We start from the raw sequence: 25151 nt of genomic DNA on the forward strand, positions 1-25151 counted from the left end.
GGAAACTGAAGCCGAGAGAAATGGAGTGATTTGATTAAAGGTACATAATATGTGCCCAATCAGGACCTGAAAGCAGGGGTCCTTGCTATCTATCCAAGACATCTTCTGCTTAGCAAACCAGAGTTGAATAGGGGGATTGATTAAGTTCATCTGGGGAGTGGAGCTTCAGAAAATTGTTTAGAGAAATTAATCAAGGTGGGACTTATCATCTCAGGCATAAAGAGGGTCAGGAGAAGAGAAAAGCGACGCAACATGCCATGGGGTACTTGGACCAAAGGCATGCATCTGGAGAACCAGACAGAAAGGACTCCTTCCTCCATCATTTCATGGACCCCCAGTATCCAACGTCTTCCTTTCCTTGCCCCCCCCACCCCGGCCCCTTCCTCAGACGCTACTCACCCCACGCTGCCCACCTTACGCTGTACTCCTGAGAGAATAACAACTGTTGTATTAAAAGTATTCATTTGTGTTCAAATTGTACTTTCAGAAAGTAAAAAAGACCAAAGACTAAAGTCCAAACTTCTTTGAAAAATACGTGAGAACCTCAGGAATTCCTGTTGTAGCTCAGCAGTCGTGAACCCGACTAGCATCCATGAGGACTTGGGTTCAAGCCTTAGCCTCGCTCCGTGGGTTAAGGATCTGGCGTTGCTGTGGTTGTGGGGCAGGCCGGCAGCTGCAGCTCCAATTAGATCCCTAGCCTGGGGACTTCCATATACCATGGGTGTGGACCTAAAGAGCAAAAAAATGAAAAAATTAAAATTAAAAAAATACTTGAGAGCCTCAAGCATTTGTTTGGCTAGTTTAATGTACAATGTGTATCCTGAAATGTATATGTGAAATCTCACCCATGACAGATGGGGCTGCCACAGGAGCCCTCCCCACCCCCATCCCCTGGAGAAATACCCATAGGTTTTAATTCGCTCTGAAATTTCTCTCCCCTTCCTATTTTCTCATGATCTTCAAGGAATATGTTTACCAAGCACAATACTGAGCTGGTAGTCGATTCTTAGGAAACATTTCCCCACCCACCCCCGCGCCTGCGCACTAGCCTCTTTGCATGAGACACCCTGAGGGAGAACTTATCCGAGGAGCCTTCTGGCTCCCTCTCCATCTGGCACCAGCTACCGGTGCCTGGCAGGAATCAACAGCCTTGGTAGTCCTGGCTTAATTTTCAAGTATTCCAAAGGAGAAGAAAGGTTGCCATGCTGATTCTTTGCCCAAACCTATCTGAAACACCTGAAAACAGAATCTGTGATACTGTGATTTTTAGAAGCACCAGAAAGGCCTCTCTTCCACCACCGCAAATAATTAACTAGAGTATTTCCAAAGCTTGATTTTCTTTTTAAACCAGAGTCAAAAACCTTTCACCCCACAGCTAAAGATCAGCCTAAAAATGCAAACGTTACTGAAATAATAATCGTGGTCTTCATTTCACACACTAACTGCCAACTCTAGTCATCACATGTTTGAAAGTGCCTGCCTCTGTTTAACAGAGATTCTGTGAGATAGTTGAGCTCAGACATTCAGATTAAGAGGAAAGTAACTGTACAACTTCTACCATCCCTAATCAACCATAGCTCTTCTACACCATCTCTCGGCATATCCTAATTCATTTGTTCCTTCTGCCTCCAGACAGCATTCATGTCTCCTCAAATATCCCTCTCGAAACCTCTGAGTTCACTCCCAACCACATGCACATTTACTCTTGCATCGCATTAAAAAAAAAAAAAAAAAAGTAAAATGGAAATAGTCTTTTTTACCTGCAAAAATATGAAAGATTATTTAAAAAGTAGCAATGATCCAAAATCTCATCACTCATATATAACCGATGCCAACGTTTGGGTTTATCCTCGCCTTAAAAAAAGAATCCGTATCTGTATAATTTAGTTCAAAGGACTTAAGCTAAATACTCCTTGAGGAGTGCTTCATACAGAGATTTAGGAAAACCTGATGAATTAATGGAAGATAGAGCGATAGACCTGTAGAAAGTAAAAGGCAGAACTGTGTTATCTTTTTTTGGCCTCTCTGGCAGCGTGCGAAATTTCCCGGGCCAGGAATCAAGCCCACGTCCAGCAGCGACCAAGTCACAGTAACGACAGTCCCGAATCCTTAATTCGCTGTGCCACCAGGGAAATCCTTGATGTCTCCTTTTGCGGGCAGTATAACATCCATACAGAAAAGTCCACAGATCCTAAGCGTGCAGCTCAGTAAACTCAGAACCACACGACCACGAGGGGAACCCCAGCGGGAAGACTCACAACAGAAAGTACAGTACAGGAGGAAGGAGTTAGCGAGCACCCGAGGGCTGCCGGCAGCCTAAAATCTCCTGGGAGCTGGTGTCAATTTAAGCAAGGCTATTCCAGTCGCGTATGTGCCATATATTAAACAAGAATTCTGAGGAGTGTGGAGAGAAAGCGTCCCTACTCTCGGGTACGCAGACTGTGCCGCCCTGCCCGGGACAGCCTGGAATCGAATCCGAATGAATTCAGAAGACGCTCCCGGGCGATCCTGGCAACCCGCGAGTTCCACCGAGTCAGCGTCCTGAGCGGTCCGTTAACTGACTGTTTCACTTTTTAGGCGAAAAATTTTCACATCATCAGAAAGAGAAGCAGAAACTATATATACATATTTTTTGACTTATGTTCATGTAGACACGGATATACAATCTAAGTAGAGTAAACACCCACTAAGTCAGGATGGCCGAGCGGTCTAAGGCGCTGCGTTCAGGTCGCAGTCTCCCCTGGAGGCGTGGGTTCGAATCCCACTCCTGACAATACGCTTTTTCCTTGAACTTCAGTGATCCTATCTACCACCTACCTTGTGGTGGCAGGTGCGAACCATATAACACCCATGTTCCCACTACGGGGTAATCAATTGTTTTTTTAAAAAAACTATCGAAAATACATTTTCTTAAAAAAGAAATTACTCAGGCTCTAGAATGAAACCACTCTACCCAGAAGACAATTCAAGAACTAGTCATTTCAGTCTCATCTGTTTTCACTGTCTCCAGTTGTCTATCCCTCAAGGAGCTGAATCAACATTACTCAGTTATCACTGATGTCCACCGGGGCCCTTTTTTGTTTAATTTATTTATAGATTCCTTTTTAATTGCCTTTCTTCAATTTCATTTCTCATCCTCCACCCCCATAAGAAATCACTGAAAAAAATCATCCTTTTCTTTCTTTCTATATGTTTTTGAAGAGCATGTATTTTTTGTTTCAATATATGCATTTTAACTTTACATAAATGCCACAATGCCTCTAGGTCATATATCTCATTCTGTTTTTGCTTTGTTCCCTTTGACCCACAGTTTTTTTGGGTTTTTTAATCTGTGTTGCTGTGCAGACATCTAGACCACACCTAGCTCAGTTAGTTTTAATTACTGCATCGAGATCTGCGGTGTGTGTCCTCACCTAGGGATGACTCCCAGATTAAATCAAATGCTTTGCCACCACAAATAAGGGTGCCATCAATGGACATCTTCCTATACATTCTATTACGAAGCCAAGTGGAACTGCATGTCATGAGTCTGACAGTTTACAAATTTTGCAGTTCAGAACAGGACCCAAGATACAGGGAGGAAGATCTAGACACACAGAAGTTCAGAGTTAGTGACAGCTACAGAAATATCCCTCAAATTCAAATTTTCTGATGTCCAGCCTTCCTACCGGGAGCATTAATAGCATAGTTACAAATATTAACATACAATGTTAATATTTTGAACTTTAAACTTGGATGGTAAATATTATTCTTACATTATTGTACAGTCCCATTTAATCAAAAACGTCTGGTGACTGGAATTTTCTCCTCTTCATTCCTTTTTAAAAAAGAAATTCAAGCTAATGCCAGGTTGCAAAGACAGAAAATGGGGTGACTCTCTTATAATCTCTTATAATATTCAGAAATGTCTTGCCCTCTCTCTCCTCCAAATTCCTCAAAACTCACAGGAAAGTTCATATATACACTGAAAAAAAAGTGAACTAATACATCTTGGAAGATTATCATCAACAAGGCTAGAAAAGAATAAAGAAATGAAGTTTCCCTTTGTCACCCAGGTGGCCATGTACTGTCCATTTTTGCCCATTTTGAGTTCCTACTTAGGCCCTGGCAACATATGAGAAAGGAAGAAATGGCAAATAGGCACAGCCCCTAGAGTAATAGGAGAAGCACTCAGAGGTGCATGGAGGATCAATGGTTGGGTCCAATGCTACTCAGGCTACTTGGGCTCTGCCACTTCTGAGCTGTATGAGCTGCCAGACAAGTTACTTTGTACCACTTGCTTTGGTGCCTTCCTCCCTAAAAGGGAGGAAATAATTGAACCTTACCTCATAAGTATGCTGTGAAATTGCATGACTTGGTATATACAAAGTGCTTGGCAAATAATAAAGGCCTGATAAATGGCTGGCCTAAATGCCTAATAAATCTGATAAATATTATTATTATTATTATTTTGGCAGTTGAACACCTACTGTTTGCCAAGGCCTGTGCTGGACTCAAGATCCAGCAGTGAACAGAACTGATACAGCTCCTACCCTGAGTAGTAGACATGCTAGCAGCAAAAACAGGTATGAAGCAGGTAGCTGAGTGTTGTTACCTGGGAAGAAATGGGAAATACAGTCCCCTTTTTAGCTCCACACCCCCATGGGAGGACCTCAGCGCCCAGCTAGAGGTCTCATTTAATCCACAACTGGTAAATTCAAGTCCTATCCACACTGCTTTGGTAACACATGATTTTGGTTTTTGTTTTTTGAAGATGAAATTCTTATTTTTTCTTATTCTTTTTTAAACCATTTTTTCTATTGAAATATAGTTAATTTACAATCTTGTGTTAGTTTCAGGTGTACAGCAAAGCGATTCCTATATATATATATATATTCTTTTCTATTATAGATTATTATGGATTATTACAAGACATCGAATATAGTCCCCTATGCTATACAGTAGGTCCTTGCTATTTATCTATTTTATATCTAGTAGTGTGTATATGCTAATCCCAAACTCCTAATTTCTCTCCACACCACGCCCCCTGCCCATCCCCTTTGGTAGCCATGAGTTTGTTTTCTATGTCAGTGAGTCTATTTCTGTTTTGTAAATAAGTTCATTCGGTAATTCAGTGTCTTTCAAAAAGAAAGCATGAGGAGTTCCTTCGGGGCGCGGCGTTTTAAGGATCTGATGTTGTCATTGCTGGGCGCTGGGGTCACTGCTATGACAGGTTCAGATCCCTGGCCTGGTAACTTCAGCACATCACGGACAAATCAATTCTCCTGCGCTTTTCATGGCGCCATGAATGAAGAGGATGGATGCCTAAAGAGCCAGTCATCTCCAGATAAAGAAGAGATTTGCACACACCAGCCTCCAATTGCTGCCACTTACCTGAACTGAACATACTTTCTCACCTCCAGGCACACAGTATTCCCTTTGCCTGGAGCACCTCTTCCACTCCTCTCTCTTGCCTGGATTTTGTCTACATCTCCTTCATGCTCAACTTGGGTGTTACTTCTTCCATGAAGTCTTCCCCCACCTCCTTCTGTCTCTACCCAGTTTGAATTAAGTATCAAAGTGTGGCCTACAGTACCCTCCCCTCCCAATGGTATGAAACCCCACTCTACTGTAATCGCCATTGAATTGTCTGCCTCCCGCTCCCGCCAATGTCTTTAGGACAGAACTCATGACCCATGGGTGATTAGCATGGTGTCTGCCACATGATAAGCTCTACCTGGATAAATAAGAATTTGATTGCAAACTATTTCCACTTGTACACATAACTCACTTTCATAATTGATATATGGAGAGTTAAGAAGATTTTTAGGCTTTGGGGAGAGAAGGTTAGATTCCTTACCTGGAATATTCTATAGCTTCGGTAGCCAGGACTGTTACTTCAGTGGTACAGATCAGGAAATCCATTGAAGGCCACTTGACTGGAAACATCCCTGCAAAGGTGTTCCTGGAACCTGATAAAGCGGAAGGCTAAGGTTAAGGCAGGCTTAGTAGCAGGATGAAGGAGTGGTCTGGTGTTGACATTAACACCAGCTGGCCACACCATTTGAGGGAGGTCTGTACTCTGGGCCTGGGGGATAAAAAGGCTTTCTAGAGGAGAAGATAGAAGGATGTGAAAAAGAGGGTCTGTCTTTTGATGAAATAAAAGTCATATTTTAAGGCAGGATAAGAAAATTTAAACTTAAAATTCTCTCTATGGGTTTGTTTGGACGTCCCCCTCCGTCCCTAAGGTGCAGTATGTGTCAGCAGTACACATTAACCAGAGCACCTCAAAGATGGGATCACGTGACTGCTCCATTCTAAAGATCATTTTCCCCCTTACTTCTGACACTAGCAATATAACTTCTTAAAAGAAGAGCATTCTTTCACAATTCAGGACAGGGTCACGGTGATCTGCTGCTCACTTCATATGTGCTTTCACAGGCTATGTATTCTTGGTGAACTTTATCTAAAATATCAGTATGTCATTTTGATGTATTATCCTCTGTCCTGAAAATGTATGTGACTGTGCCTTCAACTTGCCACAGGTGGAGGAGTTTTCAGGGCTTCCTGAGAGTCTATCTCCTGTGTTAAAGTCCTCAGTTTAGCTCAAATAAAATTCCCTTTTTGCTTCTTGACTGTTAACTGAATTTTCATTGACACGTTCCACTGCTGTGTGATTTCTATAAAGAAAAGTGGGCGGTTAAACTGTAGAATGAGTGAAGAAAATCTTTGCAAAAGTAAAGTTGTTTCCTGAACTATTCCTCAAAGTGTTAGGACATTTTGTTTCTGCAGATAGAACAGGAGGAGATCATAGTTGTACCCTTGACCATCTATATAAAATAATGAGCTTGTTCTGAAGGTAAATGCTAGGTTGGTGGAACTTTCTGCGCCAGGTTGGGGGGAGTGGGCAGGGGACTTGGTCCTGGGAGATGAGTAAGAGTTACAGTGAATTTCATTTCCCTGGTCTTGAGTTTCTATGCATAGGGGTCCAGCTATGAGTAAAACTCCAGAGTTCTTTCCCACTCCTCTTGGAGAATTTGGAAGAAAGGACCTCAGCCCTTCCTGAACTGTTTCTTCAAGTCGGCCTGGATGCTGACAGCTTCAAATCTGCCTGTTCCAGTGGGCTATCCATACAGTGCAAAGGATACCCCTCCCTGACAGCTTCTTTTCTGAAATCGCAGTGACAGATATTTTTCTCTTTGATTTTCCTTTTCAAAAAACTCTGAGCACAAGTCCACCTCTTAAAATAAGTATTTATAGCTTGTGTTCTATGATTGGATTTTAGAGGTTGCTGTAAATTGAGATACTGCAGCCTTCTCAAAAACATTTATCAATTATTCCAGAGGTTGAACTTGCTAAAAAATATTGCCTGCAGATTATGAAAGCCTATCCATCTGGGATTCCCCCCAGGAAAATGAATAGAATGACCAGAGATTGTGATGCTGCTTGTAGTTTAAATCTGGTGACTTTTCCTCGTGCTTTTCCTAGTTCCTTCTACACTTGCTGAAAAAATATCATATGTCGTAAAAATGTAAGGACACGAAGAAAGGTAGAAATACTTCTGAAAGAAAAACAAATTCGTCTTTGTCTCTTTTTCTGTAAACAGTAAGATTGTTCTCACTCTTAGACCCATATAAATTTTGTGAAACCCCTTAGGGAAAATTTAACGGAAGACAACTTTCATCTAGGGCAGGAAAAGCCTCAGCAGGCCCCGCTGGGATTCGAACCCAGGATCTCCTGTTTACTAGACAGGCGCTTTAACCAGCTAAGCCACGGAGCCAGCACGCCTGCCAGCTTTCAAATCGACATGGAAAAGGAATGACATTTGCTTTTGTTCTCTGCATATGTTCATTTTCTTTTTATTGAGGCTCAGGAGCAGCCCAGATGGTTTTCCAGACCCTAAAGACGTACCTCCGCTTTGCTCCCAAAGACCTAAGAGAGCACGAAGCCTTAGGAATACTGAGACCCCTCCAGACCGGCGTGAGCCTGAACCCTCGGGCTGCTCAGTGGGAAAAACCGCCAGGAAGGGCAAACAGCGTCTGCTTCCTTGGGTGAAGTGTGACCTGGGGCTCAGGAAGGAGGTGAAACCGGCCACGTTTACACGAGAACACTCCATCGGTCGTGTAACACATTTACACCAGAACATTTCCAGCACCAAAAACTAGTCCCTGAAGGAAGAAAGCTCTATGTTCTTTAGTTCACGAATTTTAATTAAAACATGGGCCCTGCTTTAGCCATTTCTTTCCGTAAAATTGTGTTCCATCTGCCTGCTTCTTGCTTATAATGTTAACTAATGGAATTCCAGAGTCGCGTCTTAAAAAAATTCAAGACTTCATCATTAAAACCTAGTTTTGGAAAGAGATAAAAGGAGCAGTCCCCTCTCTTCTGCAGCTAGAGGAAGAAAATCTTTCTTTCTTATCTGAAAACTTGTCCAAAAGATCTGCTTGATAAGCTATCAAATTGAGAGCATTCACAAGAATTTCTATGTTTAAATGGAGGCTTGTGTATTTGTAACTGTTCCAAATTTACTCGATTTATCCCACTCTCTGTAAAATAAATCTGTCCTTGGGAATTTAATTTGACCAAAGGACTTTAGTGGAACTCAGAAGAGCTTACAAATTGTTGCCATCGCTGTGAAAGTAACTTCCCAAATGAAATCTATAGTTATGATTGGCTGCTTGCTTGAAATCTGTTGTCATGGTGAAAATGCTGAAATCAACGTTTCAGTATTTCTAAACTGTATCAATATTTCAAGATTTCTCTCTCATTTCAGCAGCCATGGCACTAGTCTCCGCCTACAAACATGATGTGGGGCAGAGGTTAAAAATCTCTTGACTCTGCTAGGTTTTTCATTTTCATAAAATGATCGAAAGTCTATGAACTCAACACACAGTCTGATTGACTCTATGAAGTAAGCCCCAATTTCTTTAATAGGATAAGATTAACCATAGCATTATTAATGCACTTGGAGCTGAGATAATCATGGAATATCACAGTCACACCTAACATGTCTTTGACCAAACTGCAGTGGACATTTAGAAAGACAGCAGAGCCAACAGTATTTGGTTTGAGTTTTTCCTTTGATTGGCTGCTGTCAAAATTTGCAGAGACATTCTAGTAATTCAAAGCAGTTGACTTGCAAGCAACTTGGCTAGTAAAAGCCCAGTTATTCAGTTAAACACTAATCTAGATGTTGCTGTGAAGGCATTTTGTAAATGTGGTTAACATCTGATTAGCTGACTATAAGTAAAAGAGTTTATCCTCAGTAATGTGGGTGGGCCTTAGCCAACAAGGTGAAAGACTTTAAGAGCAAAGTGAAGCTCTTCCTAAGGAAGAAGAAATTCTGTCACAAGACTGTAGTAGTATCAGCTCCTGCCTGGGATTTTCTAAACTCCTAGCCTGCACTACAGATTTCAGATTTGTCAGTCCCTACAATCATGTAAGACGACTCCTAGAAATATATGTGCTGTTCTGTTTTTTGTCAGTTCAGTTTCTCTTTTTCTGGCTGAAACAACCACTGAAAAAAAGACTGGAAGCTGGAAAATGGAACTCTCAGAGAAAAAGGCCCAGGAGAAAGATCTCTAAGAAGGAAGTGAAAGCGAATGTCAGCTCATGTCAGAACTTGAGTAGAGAAATTTAAGGCAGCCACGAAAAGCTTTCAAAACCTGTCAAAGGGAGGTCTTTACAGACACTGAAGACAGCAAATGTGAGCACGGCCTCTCAGCTGGCTGAGTCGAAGGCCATTTTAGAGGTGCAAGATGGGACCTGTGACTTCCAGGAACTCCCTAGAATCTGGCCTTCTCATCCTGGCTATGTGATGAGGATAAAAATAGAACCAAGAGGTACCCCAGTTTGCTTCCCTTGTGCTGCACCCAGCAGGCTTGCAAGCCCTATACTTGCTCAGCTTCAAGACAGAAGAAAAGGCCCAGAGTCAGTAACAGAGACATCAGCGGTTTAATGGATGGGGGAACTCAGGGGTCTGAGGCAAGGCCCCAGAGGACACCCCACCATGTGCAGCACAGGGCAGTAGTCTTAGCTCCCATGGGAAGAGGGAGATTACCAACTATAGGGAGAACTGACCTCAGGTTGACAGGTCAATTACCAGGAAAACCAGCAGAGGATCACACCCTTCACCACCCCTTTGATAAGCTATCTTGGTGAAGTTCTCATCTAAAGATTAGAACAAATACTAGTTGGAGCTGGGGCAGTAAGTAGGCATTTACTGATTAGGCTCTAAGATTAAGAGGGAAGGTCAGTTCCGTGGTCTAGTGATTAGGATTCTGTGCTTTCAAGGCTGCAGCCTAGATTCAGTCCCAGGAACTGGGATCCTGTGTCATGACGAATTTGCTTAAGTAAATTTGGGGAATAAAGTTTTTTCAACCATGCAAGAAGATACAAGAGAGATATATTGCCACCGTACAGTGGCTTCCAATTTCCTACAGAGTAACAGCCAAAGTTTTTACAAGGGCGTACAAGGCCAAGGATCATTTCCTCGAGGTCTCCTAGCGCTCTGCGCTCAGCACTGGCCTCCGCCACATTGCTGAAATCCCCAAGCGCGCTCCCACCTCCAGGCCTTTGCCCTGGAGATTCCCCCTGTTCCAGGTCGCTCTTTCCCCAATACCCACATTTATCTTTCATCACCTTCCCTGCTGGGTTTTCCTATTCCTTTTCCCGTTTGTTTTATTCTTCCCTCTAAGTGCTTATCACTATTATTTTATTTATTTAGTGCTTTATTACCGTCTTCGCTACTTCCATACAGTCTTCTTCAGGGCAAGGATGACATCTATTTTCTTTCTTTTGTGAAAAAAAAATTTTATTTTATTTATATTACTCAATGAATTTATTACATTTGTAGTTGTATAATGCATTTCCATCCCAAACCTCCAGCATCCCCCTACCCAAATCTATTTTCTTGACAGTTGTATTTCCGGTACCTTGAATGGTAATATCGGTTGAATGAATGAATTATTGAATGGGGGTGATACTGAGGCCGAGAGAGTGCCAGGCTTGCCTCCTACCGCCATTTTTCGGTTGGTTCAGACACACTGAGACAGGACTACAGACACTGGGGGACGCGCGTGCAAGCAAAGTGGCTGCCTGGGAGTCCACGCGCTGCAAGTCTGAACTAGCTAGGACAACGCAACTTGCAGGCCCAGGCGCAGACCGCACCGCGTGAAGCAGCGCCGCCGCCTTGTTTCTGATGAAGGCATGCCCGCCTGAAAAGTATACACACGCCGGGCCAGTGGCGCAATGGATAACGCGTCTGACTACGGATCAGAAGATTCCAGGTTCGACTCCTGGCTGGCTCGATGTGCGTGGTTACTTTTTACTTACCTCCTCTGCCTACCGCTGAGACGTTCGATCAAGTTAGGAAATCCTTATAAAGTGAGGTGTGCCTGGAAGTCTCGGGAGCGAGAAAGCGCCAGTTTTAACCGCAACGGGAGACGTCACTCCTTAGCAGAGCAATTCCGCGTACGGCCATGAGGTGGCGCCAGCGGGAGAAATGCGCGCGGGCCGGGTGTCACGCCCAGCTTCGCCAGTCCATTCTAACTAAAGGTAACATAGTAAACAAAGGGAAAGAAATTAAAATCTAGTTCAGACTGAGAAATGGTAGTGAAGGGGTTAAAGTCGCATTCGTTCTCCCCTATCCAGCCATTTCCGGAATAAATTATTAAGAACTCGGCTCCAGATCTATGCGCCCTACGGGCTTGGCTTTCGCATTTAATTGGCTTCTCTGATTTAGGAGAATGGTACACAGACGCCAAGTGCACGTTAACGACGGAGATTTACAGGAACGGAGCAAATGGGCAGCGGAGGCATGGGGGTGGGGAGTTCCGTAGAATGAACTACCAGTCGGGGAAAACCATCACCGCAAGGTTTCCGTAGTGTAGTGGTTATCACGTTCGCCTCACACGCGAAAGGTCCCCGGTTCGAAACCGGGCGGAAACAAACGTTTTTCTACCACCATACATTTCCTTTAAACCATTTATTTGAAAAAATCATAAATACGTTTCCCTCCTTTTCTTATCTCACTTGTCCCGGCCAGTGGTGCTGTGGCGACACTATTCAAAGTAGGTCCGGAGTCTGCGGCCCCCGGAGGCGGACACTAGTATCACGAGGGGAGAACCGGGCTGTCCCCGACTGCGACGCGAGGTGGCCCGACGCCCGCAGCCCCGGAAGCGCATCCCCGCCTTGCCTTGCCTTCCTGTTCCCGGCTGTGCCGGGCTCCGGGCGTCTCTCCACGATCGCAGGGTTCACGCCGGCCCTGCCCCAGCCGAGGGCACCTGCGCAGCAGGCCGGCAGTCGGGAGCCCCGCGCCGCTCGGACGGCCGCGAGACTCGGGTAAGCACCTCGGAAGGAGGCCTTTGCGAGCGTCTCCGGAAAATGGGGGGAGTGCGGCCGCCCTGCCTAGATTCGGGACCCTCCTGCAATCCGGCCCTCGTAGTGATGAGGTCACCTAGGGTCCCCCCCACCTCCGCCTTGCCTCCCATTCTCAAGAATAGCGGAATTCGGGAGGGGAGGGTCATTACAGGCCCTGCTGGAGTGAGAAGTCTCCAGGGAAGCTCTAGGGCAGAAAAAGGAGAAGCAAGAAGAGGATTTGAAAGCATAGGGCCCGCAGGGCTGTGGCCCTGAAGAGGTCTGCCACTGGCCTGGGCTCTTTCTCCCCTCTCCTCTCCATCTTAGGCGGCCTCACCTCTGAGAATCCCCTCCTCAGTGGCCACCGAAGGGCTGAGCTTTCCACCACTTGGGCCTTCTGCTCTCCCTGTCAAAAAGAAAAAAGCATCCCAAAGTTAAGAAATAGACCAACTGTTGCATATTGCCTTGAGTCTTGAGAAAAGTCCCTGGCAATACCTGTTTTAAATCAGGACTTGGGCCCTGGTGTTTGGCCTCGTACCTCTGTTTCTGACATGGCCTGCTTCAGTGTTAATGGAAGAAAAACATTATACAATTTGTATAAAATTATATGTATGTAACACCATACAGCTTCAACATAGCCTCTAGATTTTCTTCTTAGGTGTATTATTATTACTGTTGTTGTTACTGTTTCTAAGGGTAACCAAGCCTAGTCTCTCAGATGGCAATGTTCCAGATTCCCTCAAATGACTGATATGAATGTGATGTTTTTATAACCATAAGACAAGTAAGAGCAATACTTACGTAATGAACTGTTTTCCTGGTTTTTTTTTTCTTTCTTTCTTTCTTTTTTAAACAGGCAACTTGTATAAGCATCCCTTCCCCAGCCCTGTCACTCCCTCATTTTCATACTTTCTCTGAAAGACACATGCTTTTGTCATCTTGTTGTTTCCCTTCTTAACAAGGCAATAAGTTGGACAGGTGCTCGATGCAAATTTGTCTAAGACATTTCCATTTAAAAACCCCTCTATACCACTCAGAAATACATGTGAGTTCATATGGTGCCTTCCAGGAGCAAGGGTCTCAGGGTCCTGGAGGTGTTGGGTTTTGTCCTCTCCATCTTTCTCTGAGGCCAAACCACAGGAATACTTTTTTTTTTTTTTTCCCCTTACCCAAGGCTGTTTATTTCTGTGCAAAACCATGTTTCTCTTTTGTACAAAGAGCACCCCACCGTTACCTCTCCCTCTCTGCACATGTCAGTGCCCTAGGCCTGAGAGGCATTCCCCCAGGAGGGGGCTGAAGTAAGGCCCCACCCATCAGTCCTTACCTCTCCCTGCTCCCGCTCAGGAGACAAGCAGACTCAAGATGAAAGAGAAAAAAACCATGGGAAAAAGATTTTGAGAGTTCCCGCTGTGGCACAGTGGGTAAGGACCACAGCCGTGGTGTAGGTCACAGTTGTGACAGGAATTCAGTCCCTGGCCAGGTAACTTCCATATGCTGCAGGTGCAGCCATTAAAAAAATAAAAAATAAAAATAAAAAAGTCCCACCGTGTTTGTGAATGCCAGCTATAAGCCTGGGTCCTAATTATTCAAATTCAAAATCACTTTCTGTGTTTATTTGTTCCACATCTGCTGGGCCCTTGATATTGTCAGGCAACTTAGTTTTCTCCAATCTGATGGATGTGAAATGTTATATCTTGTGGGTTTTGTATTCATGTCCCATATTACCAATGAAGTTTACTCTTTTTTTTTGCTTTTTCACCATTCATGCTTTTTCTAAGAAGTAGTTATTAACCCCTTTGGCCCATTGTTTTTAAATTTTCATTTTGTCCTTTACTCACAGATCTGTAAGAATTCTTTCTGTATTATGGACGCTAATCCTGTCAGTTATATATACTATGAATGCCTTTCTCCAGCTTGTAACATTTTTTTTTACTTTTTTATGCATCTTTTTGTCATATACAAATTACTAATTTTAATATAGTCAAACTTGAAATTTTTTTACATTATTTTATTTATTTTATTTTTAGGGCCACACCCCTGCAGAATATGGAAGGTCCCTGGCTGGCCTATGCCACAGCCACAGCAACACCAGATCTGAGCGGCATATGGAAGTTACACTGCTGCTTGAGGCAATGCCTACCCCACTGAGCAAGGCCGGGAATCGAACCCTCATCCTCACAGATACTTGCTGAACAACAAGAAGTCCCAATTCGAATTTTAATGTAGTTAAATTTGTCCGTCTTTTTATGGTTTACATTGTTCATGTCTTGTTAAAGAAATCTTTCTAGGAGCAGTGAGGAAGACAGAAGAACTCCTTGGGCTGGCAAAGCCATCTGCCAAGCACTGCTGCCACCATGCCTAAGAGAAAGGCCAAAGGAGATGCTAAAGGTGACAAAGCAAAGGCGAAAGATGAGCCACAGAGAAGATCGGCACGGTTGTCTGCTAAACCTGCCCCTCCAAAACCAGAGCCCAGGCCGAAAAAAGCCCTTGCAAAGAAGGCAGAGAAGCTGGCGAAAGGGAGAAAGGGGAAAGCCGAAGGTGGCAAGGATGGGAACAACCCAGCCAAAAACCGAGATGCCTCCACAGACCAGTCACAGAAAGCAGAAAGCGCTGGGGATGCCAAGTGAAGCGTACTTTTCAATGGCTCTGTACTTCCAGTGACTCTACTGTTTGAAATACTATTTTTTACATCAAATTTTATTAAAAGGTAGAGTTTTTTTAAGTTATGTTATTAGCACACAAGACACTTTGTTGTGGTCTTTTATGGAAAGGGCAAATAACCACTAGTAGAATGTCTCAGAAACTGGATTGAAATGGGTGAAAATAGGATTTTCTCTCCTTGTATTTGAAGATTTCTTGGTTCCAGATACCCTGACATTCATACATGGCAGCCACTATGGGTCAGAGGCCTCATAGCGTGGGGAAGCAAAACTTCATTTCATCTCATCTCCTGATGCCATCAGGTGTCTTTGACTTCCTGAAACCAAGAGTCATGACACAGCCTTGGCACTGCTAGAATCAGCTGTGTCAAACAAAAATAGTCTGGCTTTCTGGTGATGCCAGCAAGATGGTCTTGCTCAAAAAAGCCAGGATTCCTGTTTGCATTTGGTGGATCATCTCATTAATATTTCTGGAGTGTTTCCTTCCTTTCCTCCATGTCAGAATTGACCTGTGAAAAGCTCTTATATGCCTCATGTGAAATAGTCACTCTTTCTGAAAAAATGTTTCCTGTTCACTGCAGCAGTAGACTTCTTTTACTTTAGGAGGAGGCAAGGTTGAAAGTTGTAAAATGTTAAGCATTGTCACCCATGTCCTGTTGGAAGTAACTATTTTTGAAAAGTATCTTATAAAGCTGGATATAGTTGGCTTCGTGGTAGGGGAGGCATCATTTCCAACCCAAAGTCATAAAGATATTCTCTGCTGCCTTGTAAAAAATTTCTAGTTTTGCTTTTCACATTTGTTTTTAGTCTTCCCTGAACTGATTCTTGCAAAAATATGAGCTAGTGATTCAATATCAACTATTTCTTTCATGTGGTAAGTTGTTGTCCCAGCACCATTTTCTGAAAAGGTCACCCTTTCCCCCACTGATCTGTAACACTGGCTCTTTCATAAATCAAGTTTCTGTGTGTATGGCAGGGGGGAGGTGTCTGTTGACAGTTTCAATTCTGACTCACTGGTCAATTTGTCTAACCTTGTGATGGCACTATGTAATTCTGAGTACTACAACTTTAGAAAATGGTCTTGATATCTCAGGACAAATCCCACTTCCACCTTCAACAGCATCAAACTTTTCATCCTCAGAGTATCTTGACTATGCTTAGCCAATTGCTTTTCCATGCAAGTTCTAGAATTAGATTGACAAGTTCCAAATCAAGCAAACAAACAAAGTTGGACTTTTTATTGGATTGGCATTGACTTTATAGATCAGTTACAATATTGAGTCTTCTAATCCATGAGCATGATATAATTCACCATTTATCTAGGCTTTTTAAAATGTCTTTCAATAAAGTTTTATAATTTTCTCCATAAATGTTTTCTTTTGTTAATATGTCTTAGGGACTGTGTGCTTTCGGATGCAGTTTTATATGGTAACTTTTTAGTTGCTACATTTTCTGATTTCAGCCAAAGTTGATTTTTATCCAGCAGCTTAGGCTGAATTTACAATTTAGCTGAATTTACATTAATTCTTACAACATGTCTGTATATTAGTTCGGGCTTTCTACCTAGGCAGCAACATATACTATATATGCGAACAATCTTGTTTCTTCACAGTCATTGTATCTTCTCCTTTTTCTAGTTCTAGGCATTGTCCAAGTGTGTGGGGTACGGAGGCGAACAGAACAAAAATCTCTGCTTTCACCAAGCTTATATTCTAGTGGGGGAGGATATAGAAAAGGCACAAAGTTATGTGACAAGCTTCCTTAAATAAATAAGGGTAAGTGGATACTATTTAGTTAAAGCAGTCTTCTCTCATGAGATGACATTTGAGCAGAGCTCTTAATGAAGTAAAGGAATAAAAGATGTGACTAGAAGAGGAAAGATTCCAGAAGAGAGAACAGCAAATGCAGAGATGCAGTGCAAATGTGTTTGGCATGCTGAGGAAAAGCAAGGGGGCAGAAGCGGCTGAATTGGAGGGTAGATAAGGGGGATAGTGGATATGATTGCAGAGATTACCCAGGGCCAGAATATGGAAGACTCCTCCAGGTTACCATTTTGCCTCTGAAAATGAGGGGATGCCAACGAGAGTTTTGAATAGAGGAACCATACAATCTAAGTTGATGTGTGTGTGTGTGTGTGTTGTGGTGGGGGGGGTTGATGCATGGGCAAGAGGCTGTAAGGGGGGAAGAGTTAAAGGAGGAAAAACAAACAGATGACCATCCCAAATGAATTATGGGAAATTCCACTTTATCATGCTGTATCACCATCCTCCCTCTGCTCAATTACTCCCACCCCATTTTGTTTGGTAAACATTATCTTTGCCTTCTTGCCAAAAAAAAAAAAAAAAAAAAAAAAAAAAACAGGACAGGATCAAAGATAAACATTCCCTGTTGTCAAGAATCCAGAGTCAAATACCTCAAAGTCACCACTGTGTGCTTAGTATTGTGATAATACTGCAGGAGACCCTGACCCTGATGTCAGAACATGAAAGGGTATTATTAGGAAGCATTTTCTGAGGCACTTTGATTCCTTAGCAGCAAAATGAAAACACAGAAGTTGGTCAAGCGAGGAGTGGGTAAAAGGATTCTAGTGAACATAATAACATTTGCAAAGATGTTAAAAGAATATTGTGTATAGTAGATGTTCCATAAAGTATTTGTTGAATCAAAAAATATTTAGGAGTTCCTACTGTGGTGCAGGGGGTTAAGGATCTGGCGTTGTCCCAGCTGTGGCTGGGATTCAGTCCCTGGCCTGGGAACCTCCATATGCCCCCCGCCCCCCACCCCGGCAAAGCAAAATAGAAAAAAAGTAAATGCATAACAAAGTAAATTATACCAGACTGTTTACAGTAATAAGACACTTCTCAGGAGTTTCTGCTGCGGCTCACTGGTGCGGGTCGCAGATGCGGCTCCATCTGGTGTTGCTGTGACTGTGGCAAAGGCTGGCAGCTGCAGCTCCAATTCGGCCGTACCTTGGGAACTTCCATATATCTGCAGGCGTGGCCTCCCCAAAAGCAAATAATAATATTTCTCATTAAGCGCTTATCATTTGCCAAACTCTGTTCTGCTCAGGGATTTATGTGCATCATTTTATTTACATGACCCTATGAGTTGAATATTACTATCCCCATTTTTATTTTTAGTGAAACCGAAGGAAACAGAAATTAAACAATTTGCCCCGAAGTCATACAGTGAGGGTAAAATCTAGATTAAGACTCTTTTAAACGTCTCTGGCTCACTCTTGTGAGCCATTTGGCACTTACATTCCCATCTGTAAATTCGTAAATTAAAATCCTGGCTTATTAGGACTTTGAGAATGTGGGTGTCTGATATGAAGCAGCCTGAGTAATCCAGAGTTTCCAATCATCAAATTTCTGATGGTCAACCTTGAGGCATTGGTCCTGGAAGAGTTGGAAAGGAGAAGGAGGAACGTTTATTTTCTGCATCTGCCCGTGTGCCCTCTTCATTCTGTTCTCAACAGCGGTCACAGGGCTCCTGGTAAAATGTACGTCATTTATTTCCAAAACCCCGCAAGGGCGTCAATCCAGGGTCATAAAAATGACCTACAAACGTGGTACTGGAACTCCCCGCGGACGTGGCCAGACCTGCACCCTGACGCCACTCCCCTGCGGACGCCCGGCCTGCGGACGCCCTTCGGGCCCCCGAGGTCGCTCTGCTGGGTGTCGCCTCGCGCCCGCACGGCTGGAATGTGTCCTGATTCCCCAGCGGGAGGGGGAGGACCGGCCCTGAAGTTCCTTCCTGGTGTAGCTCCTCAGACCCATCGCAGACCTTGCTCGGGCCTCCGGTCCCAGGCGCCCACGCCAAGTCCCCTTGAGTGATGTCCCAGCCCAAGGCATTGCCAGCACAGGGAGGTCGCCGGGGATGCGGGGCTTCTTAACCTTTTAGCTGCCTGCGATCCCAGTGGCCTCGTGATGAAGCCTATGGAGGCCTTCTAAATTCTATAAAGAGCAATTAAAAAAATGCATAGCATAAAGAATTCTCTGTGGTCCAGCAGTTAGGGATCTGGCATTGTCACCGCTGTGGCTCTGGTCCGGTCCCTGGCCCTGAAACTTCTGCGGCCAAAAATAAACCAACCCCCCCAAATAAAAAATAAGAAAAAATAACCCCCCCCCCAACATAATACAAACTGCAGGATAACAAAGGAAACCAGTGATCATCCAAAGACAAAATAATTGTCGACATCGTAATATGTGCCAACATAGTAATATTGTGGACATAGTAACATGGTTAACTATGTTAACCACGTGTTCACTAGTACATTAAACATTGAGACCCATCTTACAACTGCGGTAACTTCTAAATAGTTAAGTATGAAATATTTGCAACGGTACTTCACTTGTAGAGTATGGGATATGAACATCTCAGTTTTCTCTTAGTGACAAAGCCACAGGTACTTCTGACTGTAATTTGTTGCCTGCATTCATAGATGAAGGATATGCTAAATTTCAATTAGCGGTTAAAGATTTTGAAGCTGAAAACATTTTTGTCCTACCCAAGTTCACCTGTCCCCAAGTTAAGAAATCCGCTGAAAGTGCTCAACACAGTGGCACATTGAAAATCCCTTCCTACATGTAGCTATTAGTAACTTTACTATTACCTTCCTTGCACCTGTTTAAATTTCTTTTGGGTGACCATGAGGAAGTTGATCACATGAAATCTTGAGGGAGCACAAAGATAAATCAAGGGTTCGACCCATTAATTCATTTATTTTTATTGAGGTATAACTGACAAATTATTTTAGTCTCAGATGTACAGCATAATGATTTGATATTTGTATACATTGTGAAATAAGTCTAGTTAACATCCATAACCTTACATAGTTACAAAAAATTCTTTCTAAAGACGTCTTTTAAGATTTACTTTCTTAGCACCTTTCAAATATATTATACAGTATTATTAATGACATTAATTTTAGTTAACATATATTACTAAATTTATGACATATTATATATATATATATATATATATATATATATATATATATTCAGTCATTTAGATATGAGTGCTAAAAGAGTGTGCTCTGCAAACTCCAGCCATCGTGCGGAGGAAGGGAAAACTTGAATTTGAGGATTATAGGGAGTGGGGTTGGCAAGGTGAAGAGAAAAGGAAGATGACATGCTTTTAAGGATGAATTCCTTGATTTATCCAGCAAAAGATTTTAGAGCTTCCATCATGTGGCCAGGCTACAAGGCAGGCACAAGGGCCTTTGCCCTCGCTGGAGAGCAATGGCATTCAGCTCCCAGAGAGAGAAAAAGCTCTCCAATTTGAGGGAGGAGTAGAAACAAGCCAAAGTGAAAAACTCCAAAATTTGACTCCATCATTTCTGCAAGGAAAGACTCAAAGCCTCCATCATCCTTGCAAGGAAAGACTCAAAGCCTGCTTTGCACAAAGGATTTAGCTCCAGGCATGACCTTGGAGGAGAAGAACTAGAAAGTGCCCTTATCTTTCCGCAGCTCTGCAGCCACAAGATAAGTTAAAGTTAGATGAATCATAAGAACAAAGAAGCAGGTTGAGAGGAGAAATGCATCAGAAGCCAATCGGTTCAGAAAGGGTCTTTCTCTTGCAAAAGATTTCAGACTTTTTCCTGTCTATCTTGAAAGTTTTAGCTCTGGGGAAAAGCCTGAACAGATTGGCATTTTACAAAAACCTCTGTGTCGGTTGAACCTTGTATGGCTGAATTTGAAGGAGGATATTGAAAGTGGAGTTTTCCTGCTTTATTCGGATCTAAAAAAGGGGCTTTCAAAAGGGTGGAGCAGAACACATGTCTTTTTTGCTTAAAAAAAGAAAAATAAGTATAAGACAATCGCCATAGTCTTCACAAAAGATGGCAAGAACCTGAATTTGGGTAGTAGGCTGGGAGCAGAAACAAAGATTTTCACAACAAAGATTTGCACGCTCCCTCTTAAATATTTAAAAAGGTAGTATTTAAAATATAATCTTTTAAATACTTAACCTACTAGCTCAGCATGTTAAGGATCCCGTGTTGTCACGGCTGGTGCTCAGGTTACTGCTGTGGCACAGGTTTAATCCCTGTCCCTGGATGCCTCTGGTGTGGCCAAAAAATAAACAAATAAATACAAAAATAGCAGATAGATTTGGTGATGGATTGGATATGGAAGAGTAGGGTGAGTGAAGGAAAGAATTCAGAGAAGGGACTCCAATTCCTAGCTTTGGCATTTATGTGGATGCTTGTATAACGAAATCAAGGTAAAGAATACAGGAGAAGAAAGAGGACAGAGGAGAAGCTGATGAATGTTAAGAAACATGAAAGACCTCAAATCTTACCCAACTTGCAAGCTAAACTTAATTTAGCCTGCCACATAGTTTCAGGGATGCTGGTACAATTCATAAGACTCCAGGGTCAGAGATGGTGGGCAGGTTTTTTATTCCAGCAATAGCAGTAACCAGATTGTCTGCATTTTTCTCTGATTCCTCAACTCCAGTTTCCTGAGGGCAACACGTGATATATATACATTCAGTGGATTGTATTTCAGGACAGAAACCCTAAAGACGTGGGGATTCCAATTTTTTTTTATAACGAGCAGGGAGCATGCCTGTTTGTTGCTCTAGAGAGAAATATTATCTCTGTCTTCCAACAGTGTTTGCTATATAAACATCCTTGAAAAGATAACCCAGAACAAAGGGCCGTCAGTGTCTCACTAGCAATACAGGCAGAAGTGTGAGAGATTCATGGATTATCTCCTCACAGTGAGTTGTTTTCACTATTTGAGGGTTTTTTGTTTGTTTGTTGTTTTTTAACAAAGTCTTCAGGGAGTAGATGAATTGGATAGAGGCCACATGAAATTTCAAAAGTAAACAACATCTACATTTATTGCTTGTGTGCTTTTTCTCTCTGCTTTATATTTTAATAAGCGGTAGAAAAGAAGTGTGATTGATAGTGTAGTTGGGGAATCTGAAGGTTTATCTAAAGTCACCACCCAGTCTCCCTAAAAAACAGGTGAGTAACCCATGGAAACTTTTAGTAGTTTTTTCCTCTATGCACCAGACTCAAGGTACCTGGGTGTCTTTGAATGGAGGATGCTAGGTTTTTACTGGGAAAGCAAATGATTATAAATAGTTGAGTTTTTTTCTTTAATTTGTTTTTAAATTGAGGAGTAGTTGATTTACAATATTATGTAAATTGCAGGTGTACACAAACTGATTCACAATTTTTTAAGGATTATACTCCATTTATAGTTATGGTAAAAAATTGACTATATTCCCTGTGCTGTACAATATATCCTTGTCTATTTTATATAGGAGTTTGCACCTCTTAATCCTCTACCAGGAACTAGCTGATTTTAAGAGTTTGAAGATATCTGGGCTAATGAGGACAGGTTTGGACGTTGGTAGAATAGTGTGGAATACTATTCTACCAATAGAGATATGATTTGTTTGTTAATCCAGTGCCATCTTATAGCTATCTAATATATAATTTCCTTGCCTCCTGGAACTGGATTAGCATTCTTGGCAAATCTGTCAATCAACCAACTGCATCCAGGTAGACCCTTGTTGTTGGAGCACAGACAACAATCGGCTCAGGAGGGCTGGCATTTCAGCCCACTAAGATCCAAACTGCAAAGTGTAAAATTTCAAGTGGTTGTCTCCTTTCTGTCTCAAACTTCCCCCAAAGGCTGTGAGTCGAGAGGAACTCTTTGAACTCTCATATAACTATACATATTGGTGTATCGGTAAGTCCTTCATTTTCTGAGACCATGTTAGGATCATTTTGAAATTTTCGATTTTGTGACCACCCTCCTCCTCCCCCCCCCGCTTATTTTTAAAAGGTTGAGAGACACAGTTGCCCTGTTGTTTTTAATTAAAGTTAGTGGAAGTTTCCTTTTTTATTGAAAAAGCTCTTCGCATTGTAAAAACAAAACTGTGGGGTCAGAACCCAAGTGGGCTTCTTTACAGACAGGAAAAGCTTTCATCTATAGTTGTGTGGCCGCATCAAAATTATGAAGTGGCAAGCCCTTAAAGAAGAGATTTCTCGTGTGACTCTAATAGCAGTAATAATGATAATCACAGTAGGTTACTTCTTTAGCAGTACTTTTCTTAGGGCAAAATGCTACTTTTTCTCTGATGATTGACCTTAAGACTCTCACACTCTGAGGCTGATCTGCTGCCTACTGTGCCAACTAGGCAACTGACAGGAAGTGTTCTTTTTTTTTTCTAGAAGTTTTTTAACTTATTTGAAGATTTTTAATAGCAAGCTAAAGTCTTATTTGTTATCCTCTGGATCCATTAGGGTGAAATTTCTGCCTTGGAGAATTACCAAATGAAGTCTCAATGGAGGGCTGCCAAATTCTGTTTCTTTAGTGGTTCCCAGGAGGTGGTGCTAGTGTCCCTGTGCTCAGATGATTTGAGGTTTTGGGTCCTCTAGAACAGGGGACTCTGATTTAGAGGAAGCAGAGCAGGCAGGTTACTCAGCAAGTGATAGGGAAGAATAAATGACTTCAATTTTCATATTTTATTGCTTTTCTATAAGTTAATCACTAAAGGAATGTTGCCTATGAGGGTAATTATACATAAAGGCCCATCCCTGGGAACCCTGTCTCCCCTGTTAATGAGCATTAAGCCAAACTACTTTGTTTAGCTCACAGGAAACCTTCCCACCAGGCCCACCTATGAATGGCTGAATGAAGGAAGAAATTTACACATCCTGGAACCCTGACTTTACTCCTTCCCCTTTTAGTATAAAAGGAACCCTTATTCTAACTCAGAGATGTCTTGGGGGGGTCACACTAGTCTACCATCTTTATGGTCTGCTGGTTTTCTGAATGAAGTTGCTATTCCTTGCCCCAACAACTTGGCTCCTGATTAAATGGCCCATCATTGTGTAAGCAGTACAAGCCTTGACTCTGTAACAAGCACAGTACACATTGCCCTGCACTATATGTTACATCTCATCTTTATGATCACCCTACAGCCCAGTGTTTCCCAATAAGGGAGATATAAAATAAAGTTAATAGTAGGTATCAATCACCCAGCATTTTTAAGAATATCATGGAATCTGAAATAGTATGCAATGCCTATGGTAAGCGGTTATTCAGGCAACTTTTGTTCCTGTTATGGGTGTGTGTGTGTCCAGATGTAAACTAAACCACAAACTGGTCACGGCCATAAAGAGTTTAGAAAGCACTGCCCCTAAGCCATGAATTCTGGGTGTGCTACCAGCTCCTCTGTACAGTTTACCTGGGCATCCCTAGAGCTGACTTCAGAGAGGAGCACACCAACGTAGGGAAGAGAGAGAAGTTCTGCATTTTGCTTGCTTTTCTAGAAAGAGTTTGATCTTCGAAAACTTGTGACCATTGTTACCCATCACAAAGCTAAAAGGGTCCCTTGTATTTTCCGACGAAGTCCTAAATTATGATTATTTATGCTGTGCTCAGGAGTCTTTCTTATTTTATAGGGAAATTAGTTTGTTTCCTTTCTGTTAGTGATTTTTTCCTGCATTTAAAACAAAAGAGACGCCCGAACAGGGACTTGAACCCTGGACCCTCAGATTAAAAGTCTGATGCTCTACCGACTGAGCTATCCGGGCTCACTTGCGAAAAGCGTTTAAAATATCAACTATATCAATTTACCTATACATTTAAAAACGATTTTCTATGTTTTTCCTGTAATTCCAGTTTGGAGCCGGTTATTCAGGAAAGTTTAGCATAGAAACTCAACCACAATAAAAGTCTTCTTTAAGACCTAGATATAACCATATTACATTAACTATACTTTCCCCTAAATCCTATCTTTCTCTATGTAATGTAGATGTACGCTCTATGTCCAAACATCATATCCCTAGTATATAAAGATATATGCAAAATACTACAGAATGTTGGCTTTCAGTTCCTAGGCTTCCTGGAGAAATATGTCAAATATTCTACATCTAGGCCCAAACAAAACACTTTCAAAAGGAAGCCAATCCAATGCTGAAGCTTCTAAGGAATAACTGCATCACCGTTTCGGCCGCACTTTGGATACCCTAATATCAAGAGACCGAGGGAGCGATTTGATTTCGTGCTGGACTCAGCTGTCTTTGAAGAAGGAAAAAAAGAAAAAAGGAAAGAAAGAAGCTTTTAAAGGAAAGCCCCATTCTCTTTTTTCTCGTCAGAGTTCCGGGTAGTTACTTCGGTCTCTAAG

The 25151-nt window shown here is 42.4% G+C and overlaps 1 protein-coding gene and 5 non-coding genes across 7 annotated transcripts; 4 read left to right on the forward strand and 2 right to left on the reverse strand.

Moving 5' to 3' along the window:
* The first annotated feature begins 2690 nt into the window (after positions 1 to 2690).
* TRNAL-CAG (transfer RNA leucine (anticodon CAG)) lies at positions 2691 to 2773 on the forward strand. Its single transcript has one exon. It is a non-coding gene; the product is annotated as a tRNA-Leu (tRNA).
* Positions 2774 to 7685: 4912 nt separating this feature from the next.
* Positions 7686 to 7759, reverse strand: TRNAT-AGU (transfer RNA threonine (anticodon AGU)). The gene has a single exon. It is a non-coding gene; the product is annotated as a tRNA-Thr (tRNA).
* Positions 7760 to 11215: 3456 nt separating this feature from the next.
* On the forward strand, positions 11216 to 11288 carry TRNAR-ACG (transfer RNA arginine (anticodon ACG)). The gene has a single exon. It is a non-coding gene; the product is annotated as a tRNA-Arg (tRNA).
* A 567-nt stretch (positions 11289 to 11855) lies between these two features.
* TRNAV-CAC (transfer RNA valine (anticodon CAC)) lies at positions 11856 to 11928 on the forward strand. Its single transcript has one exon. It is a non-coding gene; the product is annotated as a tRNA-Val (tRNA).
* A 258-nt stretch (positions 11929 to 12186) lies between these two features.
* On the forward strand, positions 12187 to 16366 carry HMGN4 (high mobility group nucleosomal binding domain 4). Of its 2 annotated transcripts, none has more exons than XM_001928253.8 (2): positions 12187 to 12321; positions 14613 to 16366. In XM_001928253.8, exon 2 carries the CDS (start codon positions 14691 to 14693, stop codon positions 14961 to 14963), a length of 273 nt encoding a protein of 90 aa, XP_001928288.3. In that variant the 5' UTR covers positions 12187 to 12321; positions 14613 to 14690; the 3' UTR covers positions 14964 to 16366. The 2 variants fall into 2 exon arrangements, with proteins under 2 accessions (XP_001928288.3, XP_084823785.1); XM_084967659.1 differs by having other exon boundaries at positions 14625 to 16366.
* Positions 16367 to 24485: 8119 nt separating this feature from the next.
* TRNAK-UUU (transfer RNA lysine (anticodon UUU)) lies at positions 24486 to 24558 on the reverse strand. Its single transcript has one exon. It is a non-coding gene; the product is annotated as a tRNA-Lys (tRNA).
* Positions 24559 to 25151: the final 593 nt, after the last annotated feature.

The sequence above is a fragment of the Sus scrofa genome, chromosome 7 (assembly GCF_054392235.1).
Source record: "Sus scrofa isolate SSC_HxYL_T2T_F1_AM1 chromosome 7, Sscrofa_HxYL_maternal_Yorkshire_Landrace_v2.0, whole genome shotgun sequence".
Taxonomy (NCBI): domain Eukaryota; kingdom Metazoa; phylum Chordata; class Mammalia; order Artiodactyla; family Suidae; genus Sus; species Sus scrofa.